General features: G+C 43.7%; 1 protein-coding gene across 2 annotated transcripts in view; it reads left to right on the top strand.

Annotated features, from left to right (window-relative positions):
- The window catches only part of CDH23 (cadherin related 23), a 1,628,602-nt gene that overhangs the window by 573,828 nt on the left and 1,032,165 nt on the right, over positions 1-22,609 (top strand). For both annotated transcript variants that reach the window (XM_082268007.1, XM_082268006.1), the window contains exon 8: positions 1,693-1,821. In XM_082268007.1, coding sequence (XP_082124133.1) covers positions 1,693-1,821 — 129 coding nt within the window. The remainder of the gene's footprint in view (positions 1-1,692; positions 1,822-22,609) is intronic.

The raw sequence follows: 22,609 nt of genomic DNA, 5'->3' as shown, positions 1-22,609 counted from the left end.
TCACAGCGGGAGTCGGGCCAGGGGAGGAGCGGCGGTGATCACCGCCGCTCTTCCCCGATCATCGGGGAATCGAGTGTGGAGACCTGCCCGCTTGTGTAAACACTTAGGATCTCCTAAGTGACAGACAGGGTCAGATTGCAGGGTTCAGCATAGCTGAACCTGCAATCTGTCCCTGTGTCACTCAGTCACCTCCCCCCACACATGTCAGTAAGCACCAGGCATACATTAACCCCTCCCTCTCCAATAAAATGAACCCCTTCCCTGCCAGTGTCATTTTTACAGTAACAGTGCATATTTATAGCACTGATTACTGTAGTAATGTCACTGGTACCCCCAAAAGTGTCAAAAATGTCAGTCAAGTGTCCAATCTGTCCGCCGCAATTTTGCAGTCCCGCAAAAAAAATCGCAGATCGCCGCCATTACTCGTTTAAAAAAAAAACACCAAAAATGACAGAAATCCTTTTTCCCTTAGTTAGTAAACGCAATAACTTTTGCGCAAACCAATCAAAAGAAGATTTTGATCGCTTATTGCGATTTTTTTTACCAAAAATATGTAGCAGAAAACAAATTGGCAAAAAATGATAAAAAAATTTAGATTTTTACATTTTTTTGGGGGAATTTCATATAAAAAAATGTAAAAAATATTGTTATTTTTTCAAACTTTTTGCTCTTTTTTTGTTTATAGAACAAAATGTAAAAATTGCACAGGTGATCAAATACCACCAAAAGAAAGCTTTGTTTGTGGGAAAAAAAGGACATAAATTTAGTTTGGGTACGGCATTGCATGACCGCGCAATTGTCAGTTAAAGTCGCACAGTGCCGAATCGCAAAAAGTGGCCTGGACGTAAGACAGCAAAATCCTCCGGTGGTAAAGTGGTTAAATCTTGAACAGTTACAAAGCACTACTTGTATAAATCATCAATATGCAGTTTTTTTTAATGTTTAAAAACCTCTAAAATTATGTTTTAAATAGATTATGTTATCCACAAATGCATATACACTACATTGTCAAAAGTTTTGGGACACCTGCCTTTACACGTACATGAACTGGCATCCCAGTCTTCGCTGCTATAACAGCTTCAACTCTTCTGGGAAGGCTGTCCACAAGGTTTAGGAATGTGTCTTTTGAATGTTTGACCATTCATCCAGAACATGAGGTCAGGCACTGATGTTGGGCGAGAAGGTCTGGCTTCTCCGCTCTAATTTATCCTTAAGGTTTTCTATCAGGTTGAGGTCAGGACTCTGTGTAGGCCAGTCAAGTTCTTCCACCCCAAACTCGCTCATCCATGTCTTTATGGACCTTGCTTTGTGCACTGGTGAGCAGTCATGTTGGAACAGAAAGGGGTTGCTGGAAGTAAGGGGCCAAGCCTAAACCCTGAAAAACAACAACAAAATACTGACACAAGGGGGGGGGGATCCTTTTTTCAACTCAGTGATTCTGTTTTTGATTTTTATTTTTTCCTGACATGTTGGTGTAATATCTTTTACTTGGATGTTATAAGTTGCAGCTGAATAAAACAAAAACTGTGCCACTCCTCATATTAGACCACAAAGCAACAACATTTGATTATTTAAAAGGGGGTATTTATTTTCTATACCCACTGTATTGTCTTCACATATTTAGTAGCTTAATGTTTAACATACTGTTTGAAGGTCCTGTAACCCCATGTTTTTTATGTATTTTTTTTCTAGGATCAAGACAAAACAAAACCCCTTTCAACATTGGCCAATCTAGCCATCACAATCACAGATATTCAGGATATGGACCCAATCTTCGTCAACTTGCCTTATAGCACTAACATATATGAAAACTCGCCTCTGGTAAGAGTTTTTCATCTATTCTAAAAATATTTGTACTATAAAATAGTATTATTTCTACAGTTTTGCTTAATACAAACATTTTTTTGTTGGTCCGGTATGCTAATGGAGCAGCGGTCATGACAGGGGAGCCTTGGGGCAGCGATTTCTGCTGTGGGAGCTCCTCCATTCCCCTGGTGTTCCCTTTGGATGCCGCAAGTGGAGCAGTGCTATCCCTGGTGCAGACCAGTGCTACCTACTGGTGGGTAGGTGAGTCTGGTGGGGTCCCTCTCTGGTGGTGACCCAGTGGTGTTACAGGTGTGTTTGGGGTGTCCCATAACGGTGCTAGATATTTTTTGTGGATGTCCCTCTCATTACTTGTGGAGTCTCAGGAGCAGATTTCCCCTCCTGACCCCCTCTCAGGGGCCGGAGGTACCTCGGGGTCCCAGCCCTCGATTGATGCAGTGACGGCATTTCTGGAGTTCTTTCTTTCCCGGGTGGAGGTGACCTTTGGGTGGCGGCCTAGCGAAAAGCATCCCCCGCCTTCCCCTGCCTCATCTGTCTAATCAGATGCTGAATCTGACTCGGCCAATGTGGACGTGGCTCACCCTGCGGGTTCTGCAGCCACGCTCCCTGATTGTCAGATAGTGAGGATGATTCCTCCACCTCTGTAGCTGCGCAGAAGACTCTAGTTGATGCACTGATTGCATCTGTGCAGGTAACTTTAGGAATGGGGAATGTGGCTGAGGCTGGGGTGGATGTGCCGGTCCCCTTTGGCATCCACAAGTCATCTCGCACAGCAAAAGTGTTTCCTTATCCCTCCTGTTTTTACAAATTTGTCTCTAAAGAGTGGGAGCGTCCGAAACATCCCTTTGCGGTTCCTACATGCTTTTGGGTTGCAGTACCCCTTTGAGGAGTCTCTCCTCAAGAAATGGACTGTTCCACCAGCGGTGGACCCCCCTTTTTTCAAGTTGAACTCACCAACCATGATTCCGGTAGAGGAATCTCTGGGTTTTAAAGATCCGGCTGGCAGAAAGGCGGAGTCTGTAACCCGCAATATGTTCACTTTTGCTGGCCCAGTGCTTAGGCCAGTCCTGGTCGCAAACACCAGCTGAGTGGACTAAGCTTTTGCGCTGTGACCTAGAGGGCAGACTCCCCCTGCCTTTGCTGAGTGGTAGACCAGTTGGTCCAGGGGCTGCAGTTTGTCTGTGATTCCTTTTTGGAAGTGGCTCCCCTGATTTTTAAGCTATCTGTTTTGTCAGTGATGCTGTAGCGTGTATTGTGGCCTAAATTTTGGTCTGCGGACCAGACTTCTATAAAAGCTCTGACTGAGTCTCACATGGAAGAAGAGTGCTTTCTTTCACAGTCTGGGAAGGGGACAGAACCTAGTTGCAGATGTAGCCCATCCTTCTCGGCTCACTAGAAGTTTTTTGTCCTGCAGGGTCCACTGACAAGGGTTCAAAACCTTTAAAGTCCTCCTCAGGAGGTTCCAAGCAGCCCTGGTCTGGCACTGATTCTGAACACACTGCACTGCAGAAAAGGCTCCTTCAGCATTAAGGTGTGCCCTCACCCGTGCCTGGGGTGGGGGGACATCTTCGCTGGTTTCCAGGCCTGTAAAACTCCAGGGTAAACAACTAGTGGGTCCACGAAGTGATAGTGTCCGGTTACAAGATATTTTCGTTCTTCCCCTCCAGAAAGGTTCCTCCCTTCCATCTGCATCTGTCCTGGACCAACTGCAAGCTCTCTTTGAGGCAGTACAAGGTGGTTTCAGGTTTTTTATTCAAACCTGTTGTGAGGGTACAGAAGTTCAGAATGGAGTTCATTCGCACATTGGTGGCATCCCTTCATCAGCGGGACTTTCTTGCTTCTATCGACATCAAGGATGCTTACCTGCATATTCCAATATGTGCCCGTCACCAGTGCTTTCACCACTTTGCCGTGGGAGAGGAGCATTACCACTTCGTAGCATCACCATTTGGTCTCGACTCTGCTCCTTGGGTCGTCACAAAAGTGTTGGTCCAGGTTCTGGCATGCTGCGTCAGTGGGGATTGGGCCTCTGCTGCCCTAAAGGATGATGTGGAGATCACTATACAGACCCTAATGGAGTTTGGTTGGCTTCTAAAATACCAGAAGTCTGCTCTGATTCCATCCAGACAATTGGATTATCTATGTCTGACTCTGAATTCAGCCCTAGTCAGAGTGTTCCTTCCTCTGGACAAACTCCAGAAGTTGCATTCTGTGATTCACCTACTGCTGTCCAGCAGGTGGTCCTCCCTCCGAACTTGCATGCAGGTGCTGGACCTGATAGTATCTATCTTCAAGGCAGTTTCGTTTGCACAGTTCCATATGAGGTCCCTTCACAGGGAGATCCTGGTAAAATGGGACAAGTGTCCAAGGTCTCTGGACAATCAGATTCGGCTAAGCCGGGAAACCAGGGGGTCTCTGGTCTGGTGGCTTTGCTCTCTGGCTCTTCGGCAGGGCAAATCCTTTCTCCCCTTGTATTAGACAGTGGTCACTCTGGATGCCAGTCTGTCCAGGTGGGGAAGTGTCCTGGGACTGAGCTCCATTCAGGGTTGTTGGCTGCTGGAGTCCGGACTGCCGATCAATGTCTTAGAACTTCCGGTAATCAGGCTGTGCCTGGATTACTGGATGGATCAACTTCGGGGGCTTCCAGTGCGGATTCAGTCAGACAATGCCATGGTGGTGGCTTATGTTAATCACCAGGGCGGAACAAAGAGTGTGTTTGCAGCCCTGAAAGTATCCGGCATTCTCTGGTGGGCAAAATGCTTCATTCTGGCCCTCCCCACCATACACATTCCAGGAGTGGAAAACCGGCAGGCGGACTATCCCAGTCTGCAGGCGTTGGACTAAGAGGAGTGGACCCTTTATCCAGGACGTGTTTCATCAGATATGTCTCTGGTGGGGCACCCCCGAGGTGGATCTGTTGCCAGCCTGGCTCAACAGAAAGGTACCAAGGTTTGTGGCAAGGTCACAGGATCCTCTGGTGGAGGCCAGAAATGCTCTGCTGGCCCCGTGAGGCCTGTATCATCTGATTTACGCTTTTCCTCCTCTCAAGCTTCTGCCGCGGCCTTTGCACAGAATAGAGGCCAAGAGAATTCCGATCATTTTAGTGGCTCTGGACTGGCCTCGTCAGCCTTGGTACCCACGACTGGTCGCCAACGTCCCTTGGAGACTGCCTCTTAGGGAGTCTACCTCTAGGAAGATATACCATCGTACCTAGAAAACATACATTTCTTGGAGTGAGTCAATTAAAGTTCGCCCTTGCTCTTTTTTAGTGGCCCAGATTTTGACTTTTCTTCAACAAGTTGTTGAGCGGAAATTGGCATTGAGTACCATCAAGGGCCTAATGTTGGCCTTGGCGGCCTTCTTTTAGTGACCTCTGACCATGTGCTCCCTGGTGCATACCTATATTCAGGGGGTTCGACATCTGAATCCACCGGTGCGGTCTCCTCTACTGCCTTGGGATCTGAACTTGGTCAGAGCTGGCATTATCTTGTTGTACCCCCTATTGGTGGTGCCTCAATCATGCCTCATTAATGCCAATCTGTTCCTCATTCATGCCCATCTGTGTCTCATTTATACCCATCTGTGCCACATACATGCCTCATCAGTGCTCATCCGTGCCTCATCCATGTGTAACGTTCATGCGTTTTTGTTAGTGGATGGATTTACAGCTGCAGAATTATTACACTCAGTAGCCTTGTAGAGATTCTGTTGAACAACATATCAAACTCTCAGGACTTCATCGCAAGTCCACAGCCTGTTATGCAATATACATATACTCAATCAGATGTTTAATGGAGGGATAGAATATATGAGAATGTATAGATGAGAGACAGGCAATTGTATGGTGAACACTAAGAGTAGTATTAGGAGAGTTGCAGGTGATGGTAAGCAGATAGGTTCTGATGTCAAGTATAGTGCAGATGGTGAGAGGACACAGATGGAGTATACTTAGACAGAGTAACCTAGTGCAAAGATAGTTGAAGGTAGTCCCAAGAGCTAACTGTCTATGCAGATGATAGTAGATAGATAGATACAGATAGTCCTGGTAATTGCAGTAGATGACAGTAAATAGATAGATACAGATAGTCCTGGTAATTGCAGTAGATGACAGTAGGAGATTGGTTAGTAAGAATCCCCTGTGGGGTACTTATCACTTAGATAGGTTAGTAGTAACAGTGTCCTTAGAGAGAGGTGATCCCGTAGCGAGATACGGATCAGCAGCGAGGTTCCGGCTTCAGTTCAGCAAAGGGAAATGTCAGCAGCTCCGACTTCACAGGAGAAGGTGCGGTGAACATGTGGTTTGAACGAGCAATGAGTGAGAGAAAGCCGGCGATTGAAATAGCCGCTCAAAGCGGCGCTCGGCAATGATGTCATCTGGTCTTAAAGGTGTATGCGTCTCTTGGATAACAAGATGGGACGCAATTTAGTAAGAGAGAAATAGGGAACAAGGGTACCAGAACATTACAGTACCCCCCCCCCCCTTAAGGCCGGCTCCGGAAGGCCTCTAGAACTGTTTTTTCTGGATATTTCGAGTGAAAATTGCGAATCAGTCTAGGGGCATGTATATCGGAGGTATCCAGCCAGGTGTCATCTTGGGGCCCATAGTTTTTCCATCGTACAAGATACTGGAGTCTTCTTCTATGGAAACGGGAATCCAAAATCTCTTTTATCTCAAATTCTTCTCCACCTTCCACTTGTACAGGAGGTGGAGGTGAGATAGTAGGCCTTATTCCTTGGTTAGGAACATGGGGCTTCAGTAGCGACACATGGAAGATGGGATGTATCTTGAGGTCCGTTGGTAATGTGAGTTGTACTGCAGCTTTTCCAATAAGCTTCTCTATTGGGAAAGGTCCCAGAAATAGAGGTCCAAGATTTTACTAGGGATTTTCAATCTCAGATTTTTTGTAGAAAGCCAAACAAGATCCCCAATGGCATATTGGGGAGAGGGTTTCCTACGGAGGTCGTAGTACTTCTTTTGTTGGCTATGAGCATGGGATATGGTATTGTTGAGTAATCCCAGAGAATCCTTTATCTGGGCAAGATAATCAGATGCCACTGGATTACTTGATGGCAAGATACGTGGAGGAAGGAGTGTGGGATGAAACCCATAATTTAGGTAAAATGGACTTTGTTTAGTAGTGCTATGAGTCGCGTTGTTATAGGCGAATTCCGCTAGCGGGAGGAGATCTGCCCAATCGTCCTGTAGATACGAAGTATAGCAACGCAGATACTGTTCAATGCACTGGTTAACTCTCTCTGTCTGTCCGTTGGTCTGAGGGTGGTAGGGAGAGGTAAGTTTACGCTCTATTCGTAGTATCTGACATAAAGCTAGCCAAAACTTTGAGATGAATTGTGAACCACGGTCAGACAGCAGTGTTTTTGGAATACCATGTAACTTAAAGACATGTTTCACAAGCAATTCCGCTGTTTGTTTGGATGAAGGTAGTTTTCGGATAGGAGTGAAATGTGCCATCTTGGTCAGATGGTCCACTGACACCAAGATGGTGTTGAATCCTTTGGAAGGTGGTAGTTCCACTATGAAGTCTAAGGATACCACTTCCCACGGAACCTGGGGTATCGGTAAACTACAAAGTAACCCCTATGGTTTTGTGTTGTCAATTTTAGACCTTGCACAGATATCACAAGATGAAACGAACTTTTTTACGGTTGTCTTCATGTCTGGCCACCAAAACTGCCTAGTAAGTAGATTGAAAGTTTTAGTCATACCCATATGTCCTGCCATAGGTACATCATGCGACAATTCCAAGATCTTGGTTCGCATAGTAGGGGGTATGTATAATTTATCGTTGTAGTAGAGGAAGCCTTCTGCGTCAGTAGTTAGTTGTGGTGTAGGTGAGTCCAGTCCTATGCTGTGCAAAATCTCTTCCTTCAGGGAGTGAATGACACCGATAATACGTTCAAGTGGTATTATAGGAACTGAGGGAACCTCGGTACAATCCTTCTCGGTTAGTCGTGAAAGTGCATCCGCTTTTTTATTTTTGTCTGCGGGCGTGTAAGTCACTAAAAAATTAAATCTCAGAAAGAATAACGACCACCGTACCTGTCGGTGGGAAAGAGTTCTATTAGTCTGAAGGTATTGAAGGTTTTTGTGATCAGTATATATCAGGATTGGCAATTGAGTGCCCTCGAGTAGATGTCGCCAATTCTCTAACGCCAGTTTTATGGCTAGTAACTCCTTCTCACCTACTGGGTAGTTCACCTCGGGGCTGCTTAATGATTTTGAGAAGAAAGCAACTGGGTGAAGAGGTGAGGTGTTTGTTGGTCGTTGTGAGAGAACTGCTCCTACTGCCATATTTGACGCATCTACCTCCAAGATGTATTGAAGGGATGGGTCTGGATGGCATAGTATGGGGGCAGTAGTAAAGCTTGATTTCAGCAGACAGAATGCTCCATTTGCTTCTGTTGACCAATTAAAAGGTTTCTTCGTGCTTGTGATTTGTGTGAGAGGTTTCACAATTGCAGAGAAGTTCTTAATGAATTTCCTATAGTAGTTAGAGAATCCTAGGAACCTTTGTAATGCTTTGCGAGTGGTTGGCACAGGCCAATCCAGAATGCAGGATATTTTGCTCATGTCCATTTTGATTCCATTTTTAGATATAATATATCCTAGGAATAGTACTTCCTCTTTATGAAACATTTTTTTGATTTAACGTATAAGTTATGTGCAAGTAGCCTTGACAACACAAGTCTCACATGTTTTATGTGCTCAGGTAAGGAATGAGAATAGATAAGTATATCGTCCAAATATACTACGACACAAACATCAAGCAAGTCTCTGAATATCTCATTTATAAACCGTTGGAAGGCTGCGGGAGCATTACATAGCCCAAATGGCATTACAAGGTACTCAAACAGTCCGTATCTGGTTCTGAATGCCGTCTTCCATTCATCCCCTTTACGGATTCGAATTAAATTGTATGCCCCTTTTAGGTCCAATTTTGAAAAGAAAGAAGCTCCACGCACCTGTTCGATAAGTTCAGGAATAAGAGGTAAAGGATAACGATCCTTTATTGTAATGGCATTTAATTGTCTGAAATCAATGATAGGCCTAAGGCTAGAATCCTTATTGCGGACAAAGAAGAGTCCAGCAGCAGTGGAGGAAGTAGAAGGTCGGATGAATCCTTTTGCCAAGTTCTCATCCAGATACTCCTTAAGATGAGAGAGTTCATCCTGCGAGAGAGGATAAACATGTCCGAAAGGCAACTTGCTATTAGGGAGTAGATCGATACAACAATCATAGTCCCTATGGGGAGGTAGCATTTGAGCGTTTTTCTCAAGGAAAACCTCCGATAAATCCTGATAACACTTGGGTATAATGTCATCCGGCACTACAGTCAGTATCCTATCATATGTGGGGAGATTACACGTCGTTTCACAATAGTGAGAAGAGAAGGCTAGCGTTCTTATTTTCCAATCGATGATTGGTTGATGTATGTGTAACCAGGGAAGTCCCAAAATGATTGGAAAATGTGGTGAAGTTAATACATCAAAGGTGGTGGTCTCCACATGAGACTCGTCAGCAGTTACAAGGAGTGCCTGTGTCTGACTGGTGATAGGACCAGAGGATAAAGGGGTACCGTTAATAAAACTAACGGAGACAGGTTTGGGTTTAGAAACAATAGGTATTTTATTAAGGGAGACAAAACAAATGGAAAATTGTGGAAAATTGTGGAAAATATGTTTCCACAAGATCCTGTGTCGATCATAGCCTTGGTGGTGATCCTAGATTGGTCCCACTGCAATGTTAAATGAACAAAAAGATAATGATTAGAAAAGGAAGTTGTGAGTCCCCCTAGCAAGACATTTGAACACTCACCCTCTTTCCTGCGGACAAGGGGACAGCCGCTTATCAAATGATTCGGGGATGCGCAGTACATGCAAAGATGTTCGGTTTTCCTCCTGGCACGTTCAGAAAGGGTCAGAGGTGGGCGTATCATTCCTACTTCCATAGGAGAAGGGTCAGCAGGCAACATCCGAGAAGGACTGGAAAATGGTGATCCCATCTTCTCAGCCTTTCTTTCTCGTAGTCGTCTGTCAATATTGATACTGGTCTGTATCAGTCCCTCTAGAGTGCCAGGTAAATCCGCTCGGGCGAGCTCGTCTTTAACGGCCCCAGATAGGCTGAGTCTAAACTGCGTTCTCAAAGATGTGTCGTTCCACCCTGAATCAGGGGACCATCTTTTAAAATTTGCCACAAAATCTTCAACAGGTCTCCTTCCTTGTTTTAAGGCCCGTAATTGGGTATCAGCGGTACTCTGCTTATTGGGGTCTTCATATAAACGAGCGAGTTGTGCTAGAAATAAAGGGTAAGAATTAAGGAGTGGATCATCCTTTTCAAAGAGAGCGTCTGCCCAGGCCCGGGGTTCACCCGTTAAATAGGAGATGACGGTACAAACCTTAATTTGGTCAGTGGTGTAGGTTAGAGGTTTTAACAAAAAAATCAATCGACATGCGTTTTTAAATTCACAAAATTTGCTCCGATCACCAGAAAACACTAGAGGAGGGTTTATCTTAGGCTCACGGGGCTGAGCAGCAGAAAGCTGTGTGAGACGGCCAACCTGCTGTCTCAAGGTCTGATTTTCGTTTTGTACCTCTGTAAGCGCAAGGATCAATGCATCTACTTGCTGTTTTAATTGTAGTACATGAGTGGGTAATTCTGCTGAATCCATATTTTTTTTAAAGGCTCGTTTAATCTGTAACCTTCATGCGTTTTTGTTAGTGGATGGATTTACAGCTGCAGAATTATTACACTCAGTAGCCTTGTAGAGATTCTGTTGAACAACATATCCAACTCTCAGGACTTCATCACAGTGCACAGCCTGTTATGCAATATACATATACTCAATCAGATGTTTAATGGAGGGATAGAATATATGAGAATGTATAGATGAGAGACAGGCAATTGTATGGTGAACACTAAGAGTAGTATTAGGAGAGTTGCAGGTGATGGTAAGCAGATAGGTTCTGATGTCAAGTATAGTGCAGATGGTGAGAGGACACAGATGGAGTATACTTAGGCAGAGTAACCTAGTGCAAAGATAGTTGAAGGTAGTCCCAAGAGCTAACTGTCTATGCAGATGATAGTAGATAGATAGATACAGATAGTCCTGGTAATTGCAGTAGATGACAGTAAATAGATAGATACAGATAGTCCTGGTAATTGCAGTAGATGACAGTAGGAGATTGGTTAGTAAGAATCCCCTGTGGGGTACTTATCACTTAGATAGGTTAGTAGTAACAGTGTCCTTAGAGAGAGGTGATCCCGTAGCGAGATACGGATCAGCAGTGAGGTTCCGGCTTCAGTTCAGCAAAGGGAAATGTCAGCAGCTCCGACTTCACAGGAGAAGGTGCGGTGAACATGTGGTTTGAACGAGCAATGAGTGAGAGAAAGCCGGCGATTGAAATAGCCGCTCATAGCGGCGCTCGGCAATGATGTCATCTGGTCTTAAAGGTGTATGCGTCTCTTGGATAACAAGATGGGACGCAATTTAGTAAGAGAGAAATAGGGAACAAGGGTACCAGAACATTACACCATGCCACATCGGTGCTCAATCGATGCCACATCAGTGCTCATCCGTGCCACATCCATGCCACATCAGTACTCATTCGTCCCACATCCATGCTCATCTGTGCCACATCCATGCCACTACAGTGCTTATCAGTGCCCTGCAGTGCCTCACAAAAGTGTAATGGTTAGTCAGAAAATTAGAATTGTAATTTCATATCCTTAGAGCACCTGGCAGTGCTCCCTGAATGTTGGGCTTCTGTATGTGGCTAGGCTGTGTAAAAGTCTCACACGTGTGGTATCGCTATACTCAGGAGGAGGAGCAGAATGTATTTTGGGATGTAATGTTTGCTATGTACATGCTATATGTTATAAATATCTTATAAATGGACAACTTTGTGTAAAAAAAAAAAAGGCATTTTAATTTTTTCCCACATTTTCAAAAACCTTGTGGAAAAAAATGACATATTCAAAAGACTCACAATGCCTCCTAGATTATGTGTTGGGGTGTTTGCTTTCCATGGGGTCATTTTGCATTGTGCTGGTGCTCCAGGGCCTTCAAAAGTGTGATAGGTTGTCAGAAAATGATGTGTAATTTATGCTCTTAGAACGCCTGTAGGTGCTACTTGGATGTCGGGCCTCTGTATGTGGCCAGGCTGTGTAACAGTCTCATACATGTGGTATCGTACTCAGGAGGAGTAGCAGAATGTATTTTAGGGTGTAGTTGCAAGTAAGCCTTTACAGTGTGTGAGAAATAACTTGGTAATATGACAATTTTGTGAAACAAAATACAATTTAAAAAAATCTTCAATTTGCAAAGCATTGTGGGAAAAAAGTGCAACTTCAAAAAACTCAGCATGCCTCTTACCAAATACCTTGGTATGTCAACTTTCCAAAAAGGGGTAATTTAGGGGGTATTTGTACTTTCCTGGCTTGTTAGTGTCTCAAGAAATAAGATAGGCCGGCAGTACATCAGGTGTGATCAATTTTTAATGATTGGCATCATAGCTTGCAGACTCTTTAACTTTGCTCATCACTTCCCAACATATGCATGGTCACTTTATTCTTTATGGTTATAATTTGCACTGGTGCATCAGATACTGTCAGTGTCTGTGTTTAAACATTCACATCTTACTAGTACTAGTTAGCTAGTTAGTAGTACCTATTGGTACCTTAGTAAGTATAAGTACCTGATGACACTGCAGTCTATGTCTGTGAGGAGGACTGAGAACAAGCACGTCCAGTATTCTGGGAGTCGGGGATGCTTGCTCTGACAATTGGGTCTTCCGCAGCAGCCTGTGAGCTGAGGAGGACTATTCTGGGAGGCAGGGATGCTCACTCAGGTCTCCCTTTTCCACAGCAACCTGTGAGGAGGACGGCGGACAAGCGAATTAAGTATTCCGGGGGTCAGGGACCCTCGCTCGTGTCTCCCGCAGCAGCCTAGAACACGACGACGCCGGGTGGCTGGGGATGACGTCAGCGGAAGGCAGGAAAAGAGGGCACGGCTAAAGCCCATGGCTCCTTTTTCAAAGCGTTCCACTGCTGTGAGGAGAGGCGCGGCAGGTCATCCACAAATCGCGATTAAGCTGGTCTCTGCATTGATGCAGAATCGTGGACGGCTGAATCCTGATGCATCGATGCTACAATTAAATTCAACGTCGCTATTGTTAACTGGCATTTCCGTCAGGGTCCTCTTTGCGAAATCCATGTTCTCACCTCAGAGGGGGCTAGTGTTCTGATCCAAATTGTCAGCAGTTTATTATTTTGTTTCTCTCCCTGTGTAGAGAACTTTACTATCAACATTAGCTGTTAAAGTTCTTGTGATGAGCTTTGTATAATCCAATAAAATGTTTGAATTCCAAAAATCTATGAAAATTATAATGTGCGGATATACAGGGTTGTATAAAGATAAAAGGTGTGAAACTTTGGTTAAAGTCCATCTAAATTCATTCTTTTAACAATCAGTTCCCCTGTCCCTTTTAAAGCCTGCAGTATTGCTCTTTTTTACTTAAAGTGTAACTAAAGGAAATTTAAAAAAAAATGTTGTATAAAGTAAGGGATGTTTATAACCCCCATCAGTTTTTTGCCACCTGTATCCCATTGGGGATATTTCCTGTCCATAACCAATATAGAAAGTGAGGGGAAATCACTCCAAAGTGAGGGAATTCCAGTGTGTCACCAGTCGCAAGAACTAGTGTCCCCATTGGAAGATTTCCCCTCTATTAGTGTTCTGATGTCAACCCAAGATTTGGGATTTTCTTCTACTTTCAATGATAATGGCAAACATGCCAAACAGGGGCACAGACAGCAGTGAAAAGTGACAGGTGCACAAATCCCTCTCAACTCTTCCAAAACTAAAAAAAGAGCACACAAGTGCCTCGGCTCTCTGGCGACTCTTCCTCCTCATTGGCTGAGACACCAGCAGGAGCCATTGGCTCCTACTGTTGTCAATCACAGCAAGTAAGCCAAAAAGGAGAGGGGGCTGGGCCAGGCCATGGCTCTGTGTGTTAATGGACAGGCTTGGGTGCCCCCATTGCAAGCTGTTTGCTCTGGGGGGGCACTGGGCAGGAGGAAGGGGCTAGGAGCTTCGGCGGGGGACCCGAGAAGAGGAGGATCGGGGCTTCTCTGTGCAAAACTGCTTCACAGAGCTGGTAAGTATGACATGCTTTTTTTTTTTTTTTTTTTAAATAATTACCTTTAATATCACTTTAAACTTGCCATACAATGAACCGATTCCCCCATGCACACAATCGAAGTGGATGGGGGAATCCTACCCACTGCATTATTGTATTCTGACAGCGGGGCTATCCCCCTGCTTTAAGAATACACAGATCAGCACCGCAGCTGCTGTTTGAGCAGCTTTTATCCAACAGGGCAGTTGAATAGAAGTTGATTGGCAGATCATCTTCTTTTCAACTGCAGTGGCCACACATGTATCGAAATTCGGCTGGCCCCAGCTGAACCGGCTAATTTCAATTCATCTATGGCCAGCTTTACTCCTTGCATCTCATGTGATGCTGCTTTTAGTCACGAAAACTGGAAAAAGGGATGGAAAGGAGTTCCTTGCATCACTCTCTTCATATACAGAGTGCCCTAAAGGACCATGCTTGCTGCATTCCACATCCTCTTCACTATTTTGTCACATGCTATAATAGGGAAGGTGTTTTGCAATGGTGTTTTTTTTCTATTGGGGGCCCAATGAAATTTTTGCTAATATGCCCTGTGATTTCTAGTTACGCCCCTGAGTGAAAGTGTGGGAAAAGTTTAGAAGGCTGGAAGTCCCCAAAGCAGGCTATATTTTGCATATGTAGCACCCCCCTGACCCCTGGAGGCATGGTGTTACCCCCTCAGAAACAGAGTACACGGACGTTTCACCTCAGGGGTGAGGCTCTTAGGCATACTGGGACACGTGGGCAGAAGGGCACCAGTCAATTTTAGATAATACAGAAAGGATCTTATTATTCACATTTATATGGGAGAGGGGGTTAGGGTTGTATATGCTCAGGACCACAACTCTGGTACTCCACAAAGCACATCACAAGAAAAAGAGCCCTTAAGTCGGGACCATTCTTCCTGCGTTAGAATTCTCTAACAATCAACACCAATAACAGCAGCTTCCATTTTCCGCAGGAAAGTCAACCAGCCTCCATGGGACTCCATCCTGCCTCCAGTAAAGATCGGCAGCTCCAGGCCTCATCACTTCCCAGGCCCCCAGGCTAGGCAGGCCTAAAACAGCAGCTCCACGTACACCCTCCCCTGGCCACAGCTGGGGAGGAAGAGAGCTTGAATCAGTCAGCCCCAAACATTTTTTTACCCTTTCCCACAATGCACCACTGGCGAATGAAACTCCTAAAGAGAGAGAGAGAAAAACTTGCTTCACCCAATGGAGTCACTAAGTTTTGACAGCATGTAATGTCAGTAGTTAATAGCAAATGTCCCACTATAGTTTATGTACCTCCATCACTAGTGTATCTAAAATCTATTTAGGACAGAGTAAGGAAAGGTTAGAAACTCTGCCAGATTTTGTATTGCTGTCAAAGTCCCTGCTGTGTAGATTTATCTCTATTTGTTTGGGTGACCATTGTCATTGAGAAAAAAAGCAATGGGAAATCCAAAATTGTCAATTGTCACCTGAACATGAAATCTTTTAAAAGAGTACACTAAGAGGACACTAATGAGCCTCGGTTCACATTTATGCGATGCGGGAAGGCTGCGAATCCGCAGCCTGTTCCCGCATCGCACACGCACCCCCGGCAGTTCACACTGCCATATGCGATACGCTGGGGGTGTCAATGTAATGTTAACGACACCCCCAGTTTGATCGCATATCGCAGTGCGATCGTGCAGTTCGCACAGGATCGGATCGCACAAGTGTGAACCGCTGTGCGATCCGATCCTGATGCGGCTGCCAAAAAGGGTCCCTGTGCGTGTTTGCTGCGGGTGCGGTGTGAATTTAGCCATACAAAGTATATGGCTAAACTCGCACCGCACAGCCGATCGCATGTAATGTCGGAGCAGTGCGCTCCGACATTACATGCGAACCCCGCACACGCACAAGTGTGAACCGGGGCTTATTCTGGTGAGTAAAGTATGAGAGGAGTTCCTTTACATTAAATAGATTTCCTCAAACTTCCTGCTGTGATGAGTCAGGAACTGACAGAACTGAAGAAAAGTCTCTCAATTGTAACACAGAAAGCAAAGAAGCAGGGTTTTTACTATTCTCTATTATATCAAAAATAAAAAAAATTGTCTTAGATATGCTTTAATCTACACCTGCTTCTGAGGGCTTGAGAGTTTTATAATCCTGTCTTCCTAACACTCTGACATGTTAGCATTTAGCTGATTACTCTGTTATCTTACTCAGTTCTGCTTAGTTCTGGCTACCTATTTGCCCTACTGTGCTCTGCTAGTTCCAATCCTGTCCAGCCTTATTAAACTAGTTTCTGGTCCTTTTGACCCTACCCTTTTATTGATTGCTAATAATTGTACATGCTTTAGTCCCACTAGTATTTTCTGTTAGATTGCACTTGCATTAAGGCTACGTTCACATGTTAGTGTAGCGGGCCGCGGGCAGAATCACCACAATTCTGCCCGCGATCCGGAAATCATTGCATATCGCAGGACGCCTGTGCATTGCCGTTGATTTGCAATGGCACCCCAAACGCTGTGCGATGTTGCCGCGATTTCCGCCTGCCGAATCGCGGTAACATTTCGCAAATAAAATCGTGGGCCGCAAAGAAGCTCTTGTACCTTTTTTGGGCATCATGCGACCCGCGATTTTGTTTGCGCGATATTACCGCGATTCGGCAGGCGGAAATCACGGCAACATCGCACAGCGTTTGGGGTGCCATTGCAAATCAAAGGCAACGCACAGGCTTCCCACAATTTGCAAAGATTTCCGGATCGCGGGCAGAATCACAGTGATTCTGCCCGCGGTCCGCTACGCTAACATGTGAACGTAGCCTTAATTACTTTTAAATTACTGTTAATTGTTGCTGTCACTGCTTGCTTTATGTTTGAGTTGCCATTATGTATCAAATTCACATGTGCAATAAACATTGTATTTTGCAAAAAGAATGTATATATGTTGCATAAAAAGTATATATAAAAAGCTGCTGCTATCTTCTAATGCAGGGGTGTCAAACTAAATTTCATCGTGGGCCACATCAGCTTTATGGTTGCCCTCAAATGGTCAGTTATTTCTGTATGATTAGATGTCCAGAGCACCCTATGCCCCCTTACATGAGATGTCAAGAGCCCCCGCACCAACAGAAGTCCAGTCACCTACCCTTCCTTGCATCATAATGCACCTCCTTACATTGTGCTGCTGCCAGGAAGAAGATGCAGGTGGATTTGGGAAGAAGTGCAGGTTCTGGAGGAGAACCAGAGGAGGGCTGGAGTCAGCTTCCAGAGTATATATAATAAGACTCCAAAAAAAAAGAAAGAAAATGTCTGGATTATGCAGAACTGTAACACAATTTAATGTGTGCCCCATATTGCAGGGTTGGTCCAGAATAGCTTAGGTCTGTGAAATGTTAAATACTGAAAAGGACTGATTGAGAAGTTGCAATAAACCAGTATAGAAATTAAATGTAAGACTATGTGCTTTTCAGTGCCCTTAAGGAGACACAATTAAGCTAATCATATGGTAAAACTTTGTGTCCCTTTAACATTTACAGTCATGGGTCATGGAATATGCCTGCTTGGGTATCTGAGTATAATTGCGCACTAACTCTCTAACACCTCTGCAAATAGCATTCTGTTGTCTTGATTATTATGACAGGTATGTTTATAGCTGTGTTTTGTTACACGTGTAATGTCCCTTTTTTTCTAAGCTTTCTTTCCTCTTTCAATCTAGCTTTTTTCTTTCTTTATTCCTGCTTTTGCTGTGTCTCCCTTCCCTTATCTGTGGCTCACAGCATGCCTCCGATCCTCTATCAGTGTAGCTGTTAGGAATACCTAATCTAAAGTGTATATATTACCTAATAGAGTCCTTCTTATTTGGGATTATTGCATCAAATTTTAATTTCCTCACTTGAGTAACAGCATGTCAAGCTGGCCGTCAGTAAAGAGCTGATAGAAAGTGAAAGGGTTGTATAAACGGCAGCAAATTACTGCAAGCGGATAACTATCGGCTTTTTGACTGGAGCGGAGGAGTGCGAAATAGGATTTTCAGCTTCCAAATCTACCACAGAAATGGTGCCAAGGCCCTGCTATTCTCTCCCCAAGGGTTCCTCTTTTGTGACTCTTAGACTTTGCTTTGCCTTTCAACTAAATCTTTAATCCTGACATAGCAAGGGGAGAAAATAAAGTTTAGCAACCAAATCATACTGAATATTCTAGGAGCGTGCAGCTTTGACCTGTACAGCCAATCACAGCAGATGCTACAACTAGTCAGAGGAGAATTTGTGGCTGGCTAAAGGACCCTGAAAATTATCATAGATGATGTCTGTGGCTGTGATGCATTTAATTTAGAAAAGCATTTGTTTCCTTATTTTTAGTGATGAGCCGAACACCTCCCCCCGGTTCGGTTCGCACCAGAACACCGCAAACAGGGGAAAAGTTCATTAGAACATGCAAACTCCATTAAAGTCTGTAGGAATCGAACATGAAAAATCAAAAGTCCTCATTCTAAAGGCTGAAACGCAAGTTATTGCCCCAAAAAAGTGTATGGGGGTCTGGGTACTGCCCTAGGGGACATGTACCAATGCAATTTTTTTTTTTTTAACCTTCTTAGCGGTATTCCCGAGCGTGGCTCGGGGTTAAATTTCAGAGCCAAAAGCGGTAACCCCGAGCCACACTCGGGGTACCGCCAGAAGCATCGCTGGATCCTGTAAAAGAGGTTACTTACCTCGTCACCGGGATCCAGCGATGTATGCGAGCGGTCTTCCTCCCGATCCCCTCCGTGCCCCGGGTTCCGCCTCCTGCGACGTGACGTTCGCAGGGGGGTGGAACTGGCTGCAAATTCAAATGTGAAACACACCAAACACACTGATACCATTCAAAATAAAATAAATTCACATTACATTGCCCCCCAGTGCCCTTTCCTGAAGTTTTACTGTACTTTTATGTATATATATATATATATATATATATACATACACGTATATATATATAATATATATATATGTATATACTGTATATATATATTTATATATATATATATACATACATACATACATACATACTTTAACTTATTTATAGTTTTTTATTATATTATAATTTATGATTTTGTGTTTCCAACTTTATCATACCCGAGATGTTATAAAGAAGAACGCACAGTAAAAAAAAAAAAAAATATGTAAATAGTTGGTTTGGGCTGTTCATTCTCAAGAATTACATGCAAAATAATGGTACCGCTTTCAGCACCTAAAATCTGAAAGAATCATACCGCCAGGGAGGTTAAAACAATTGCTTTTACAGGAGCAGTGATTTTAATGATGCTGAAAGTGAAACAAAAAAATGAAAAATTCCTTTAAATATTGTGCCTGGGGGGTCCCCTTGATGTGCCTGTAAAGTGGTGCATTTGTACGATGTATGTGGCCTGCTGCAGCAATACTGAAATTTCTAAAGGAAAAAATTTCATTTAAACTTGCTCGCGGCTGTAATTTATTGTCGGCAATACAGAAAAAAACATGAACAAAAATGCAAAATAAAAAAAAAAAAAACGGCATGTGGTCCCCCCCAAAATTCATACCAGGCCCTTATATGAGCAAGAAGCCTAACTGGACAGGATAGGGGGAGACAAGGGAGTACCCCCCCCTCCTTAACCATACCAGGCTACTTGCCCTCAACATGGGGAGGGTGCTTTTGGTGATTTGGTTGTGGGGGTCTGCGGATGGGGGGCTTATTGGAATCTGGAAGCCCCTTTTAACAAGGGGGCCCCCAGATCCCACCCCCCCCATGTGAATGGATGTCGGGTACATTGTACCCCTAGCCATTCACCAAAAAAGTGTACAAAAAAATAAAGACAATAGCCAGTTTTTGACAATTACTTTATTAAAAAAAATAAAACAATAGTGCCCCCCGTTGTAAATCCATCGTCAATCACATCGCCTGCCGCACCTGAAAAATAGAAAAAAAACTCACTCACGAGCGCCCCACAATGCACTGCTCAGGTGCAGTGAATAAATGACTGACTATAAAATGTAATAGTGGCAGCATCTAGGATTCCAAACCATATTGGAGTAAATAATGTAGTGAAAAGATTACTAGTGCGCTCAGTTAATATTGCAACAAATTAAGGAAACCAAAAATGAATGCAAAAATTCAATCAAATAAAATTAATATGTGAAAAAATTCAGAAGGAAGGTGACCGTAGAAGGTGCGTAATTTATTACATATACAACAACACAGTGGTGATATTGTGACGTAAAAAATGAACATATAATGTGAATAGATATAGTCCAAAATGGGTGACGAATGAATCTTCACTGGTGAATTTTTAAAAGCATAAACACTTCATAACACCGGTGAGCAGATTCCAACTTCCCATGTAACACCACGTGACTTAAACACTCAAGTGCAATGGCTTCTTACTGACTTCCCACTATCATGTAGCATATGGATAACCACATCCAATCGCTGGAAAAGGGTACAAGAACCAAAGTGTTGTCCCCACACTCAGTGCATCACCACATGGTAATGAATAAAAAGTTTGCTTCTTACCAGATAGCTATTAAACATGGGCTTGAAACCATATATTCCACAAAGGGACCTCTGGGGTAGACACTTCTAAGGCTTAGCTTGCGCTGGCCACACAGATGAAATCAGATGGACTCCTTCACTTAAGTGAGTACTGCGTCCCCCAGGAATGGATGGTCACAGGACTGGATGTAACACTCCCCAAGTATGAAAGAAAGAGTGGCCAATAGTGCATTACCCCAAAAACACGTTTATTATAAGCTAAAATGGTGCCCATTTTACATGGTAGAAGACAAACATTTGCTTGTAAATTTCCAAATTCAGATGATCGCGGCTGCCTACAGTGCGGACCGCAAGATGTGACGGCGCGGCTTCTCCACCCAACGCGTTTCCCCTCAGAAGACGTCATCCTCTTGAAGCTCATCCCTACTCATTTGTACTATAAAAACATTGTTTGCTACTTTAAAAGGTTTCCAAATATTTAAGTCATATGTCACCTACATTAGACAGAATATATACATTAGAACAGAAGTTTCTACTGTACATATGGACAGGCTAGGCAATGTTTGATGTGACCACCCTTTGCCTTCAAAACAGCAGCAATTCTTTTAGGTACACTTTCACACAGCTTTTGAAGGAACTCAGCAAATAGCTTGTTCCAAACATCTTGGAGAACTAACCACAGATCCAGGACTCAAACTATCACTTCCAGGACTCCTTGTTCTTCTTTACAATGAAGATCATCCTTAATGACATTGGCTGTATGTTTAGGATCATTGCCCTGCTGCAGAATAATCTTGGGGCTAATCACATGCCTCCCTGATGGTATGGCATGATGGACATAAATCTGCCCATATTTCTCAGCATTGAGGACACCGTTAATCCTGACCAAATCTCCTCCCCCATTCTCAGAAATGCAGCCCCATACTTGCAAGGAACCTCCACCATGCTTCGCTGTTCATTTTTGTACCACTCTCCAACCCTTCACAAACAAACTGCCTCCTGCTGCAGTCAAATATTTCAAATTTTGACTCAATCCGGAGAACCTGCTGCCATTTTTCAGCTGTCCAGTTCCTATGTTTTTGTGCATAATTGAGTCGCTTAGCCTTGTTTCAATGTTGGAGGTATGGCTTTTTGGCCTCAATTCTTCCATGAAGACCACTTCTGGCAAGACTTCTCTGCACAATAGATGGGTATACCTGGGTCCCATTGTTTTCCACCAGTTCTGTGCTGATGGTACTGCTGGACATCTTCCGATGTCAAAGGGAAGTAATCATGATGTGTCTTTCATCTCCTGCATCAAGTTTCCTCGACCAACGACTGTGTCCATGGTCCTCAACATTGCCCGTTTCTTTCTGCTTCATCAAAAGAACATGAACAGCACATCTTAAAACCCCAGTCTGCTTTGAAATCTTTGCCTGGGAGAGACCTTGCTGCCATGGTGTGTGATCTGTGACACGAAACTGTCTTCCACAACCTCACCTTAGTATCAGGGTCTGCCTGTTCTTCACTAAGGCCCCTTTTACACATATGGATCGTTTGGATGAAAAACAGACATGAATGCATTCCTATGGAAAAACAGATGCAAAGCTATGATCATTCATTTACATCATTCATTTAAAACTGATGACAAAGGATGAAAAATGGATAAGAAACTGATGAAAAAAGGATGAAAAACTGATGTTGACTGAAAAAAACTGATAATAAAAAACTTGACTGGTGAAATGAACAGTCTATATGTGTGAAAGGATCCTAAATTTTAGACCCCTTTCACAAATACGGACCGTTTGTCCGTTTATCATCCATCCGTTGACGGATGAAAAACGGAGATCAATGCATCTCTATGTAAAAACGCATGACAACGGATGATCATCAGTTAACATCCGTTTTCATCTGCTTCTGTCAATGTCCGTTTTTTGAAACGGATGAATGCCCTATTTTCCATCCGTCAAAAAAATGGATCGGATGAAAAACGATGTAAACGGACAAACAGTCTTGCATTGGTAGTGGATGTAAAAAAACGGATGAAATACTGATGAAAAAACCGGATGAAAAACTGATACATTTTGATGTAAGTGAACTGATGTACTGAATGGACCGTATGTGTGAAAGTTG

The sequence above is a fragment of the Pelophylax lessonae genome, assembly GCF_965119305.1.
Source record: "Pelophylax lessonae genome assembly, chromosome: 9".
Classification (NCBI taxonomy): Eukaryota; Metazoa; Chordata; class Amphibia; order Anura; family Ranidae; genus Pelophylax; species Pelophylax lessonae.
The sequence above is the reverse complement of the archived record's forward strand: the minus strand, read 5'-3'. Positions and strand labels throughout refer to the sequence as shown.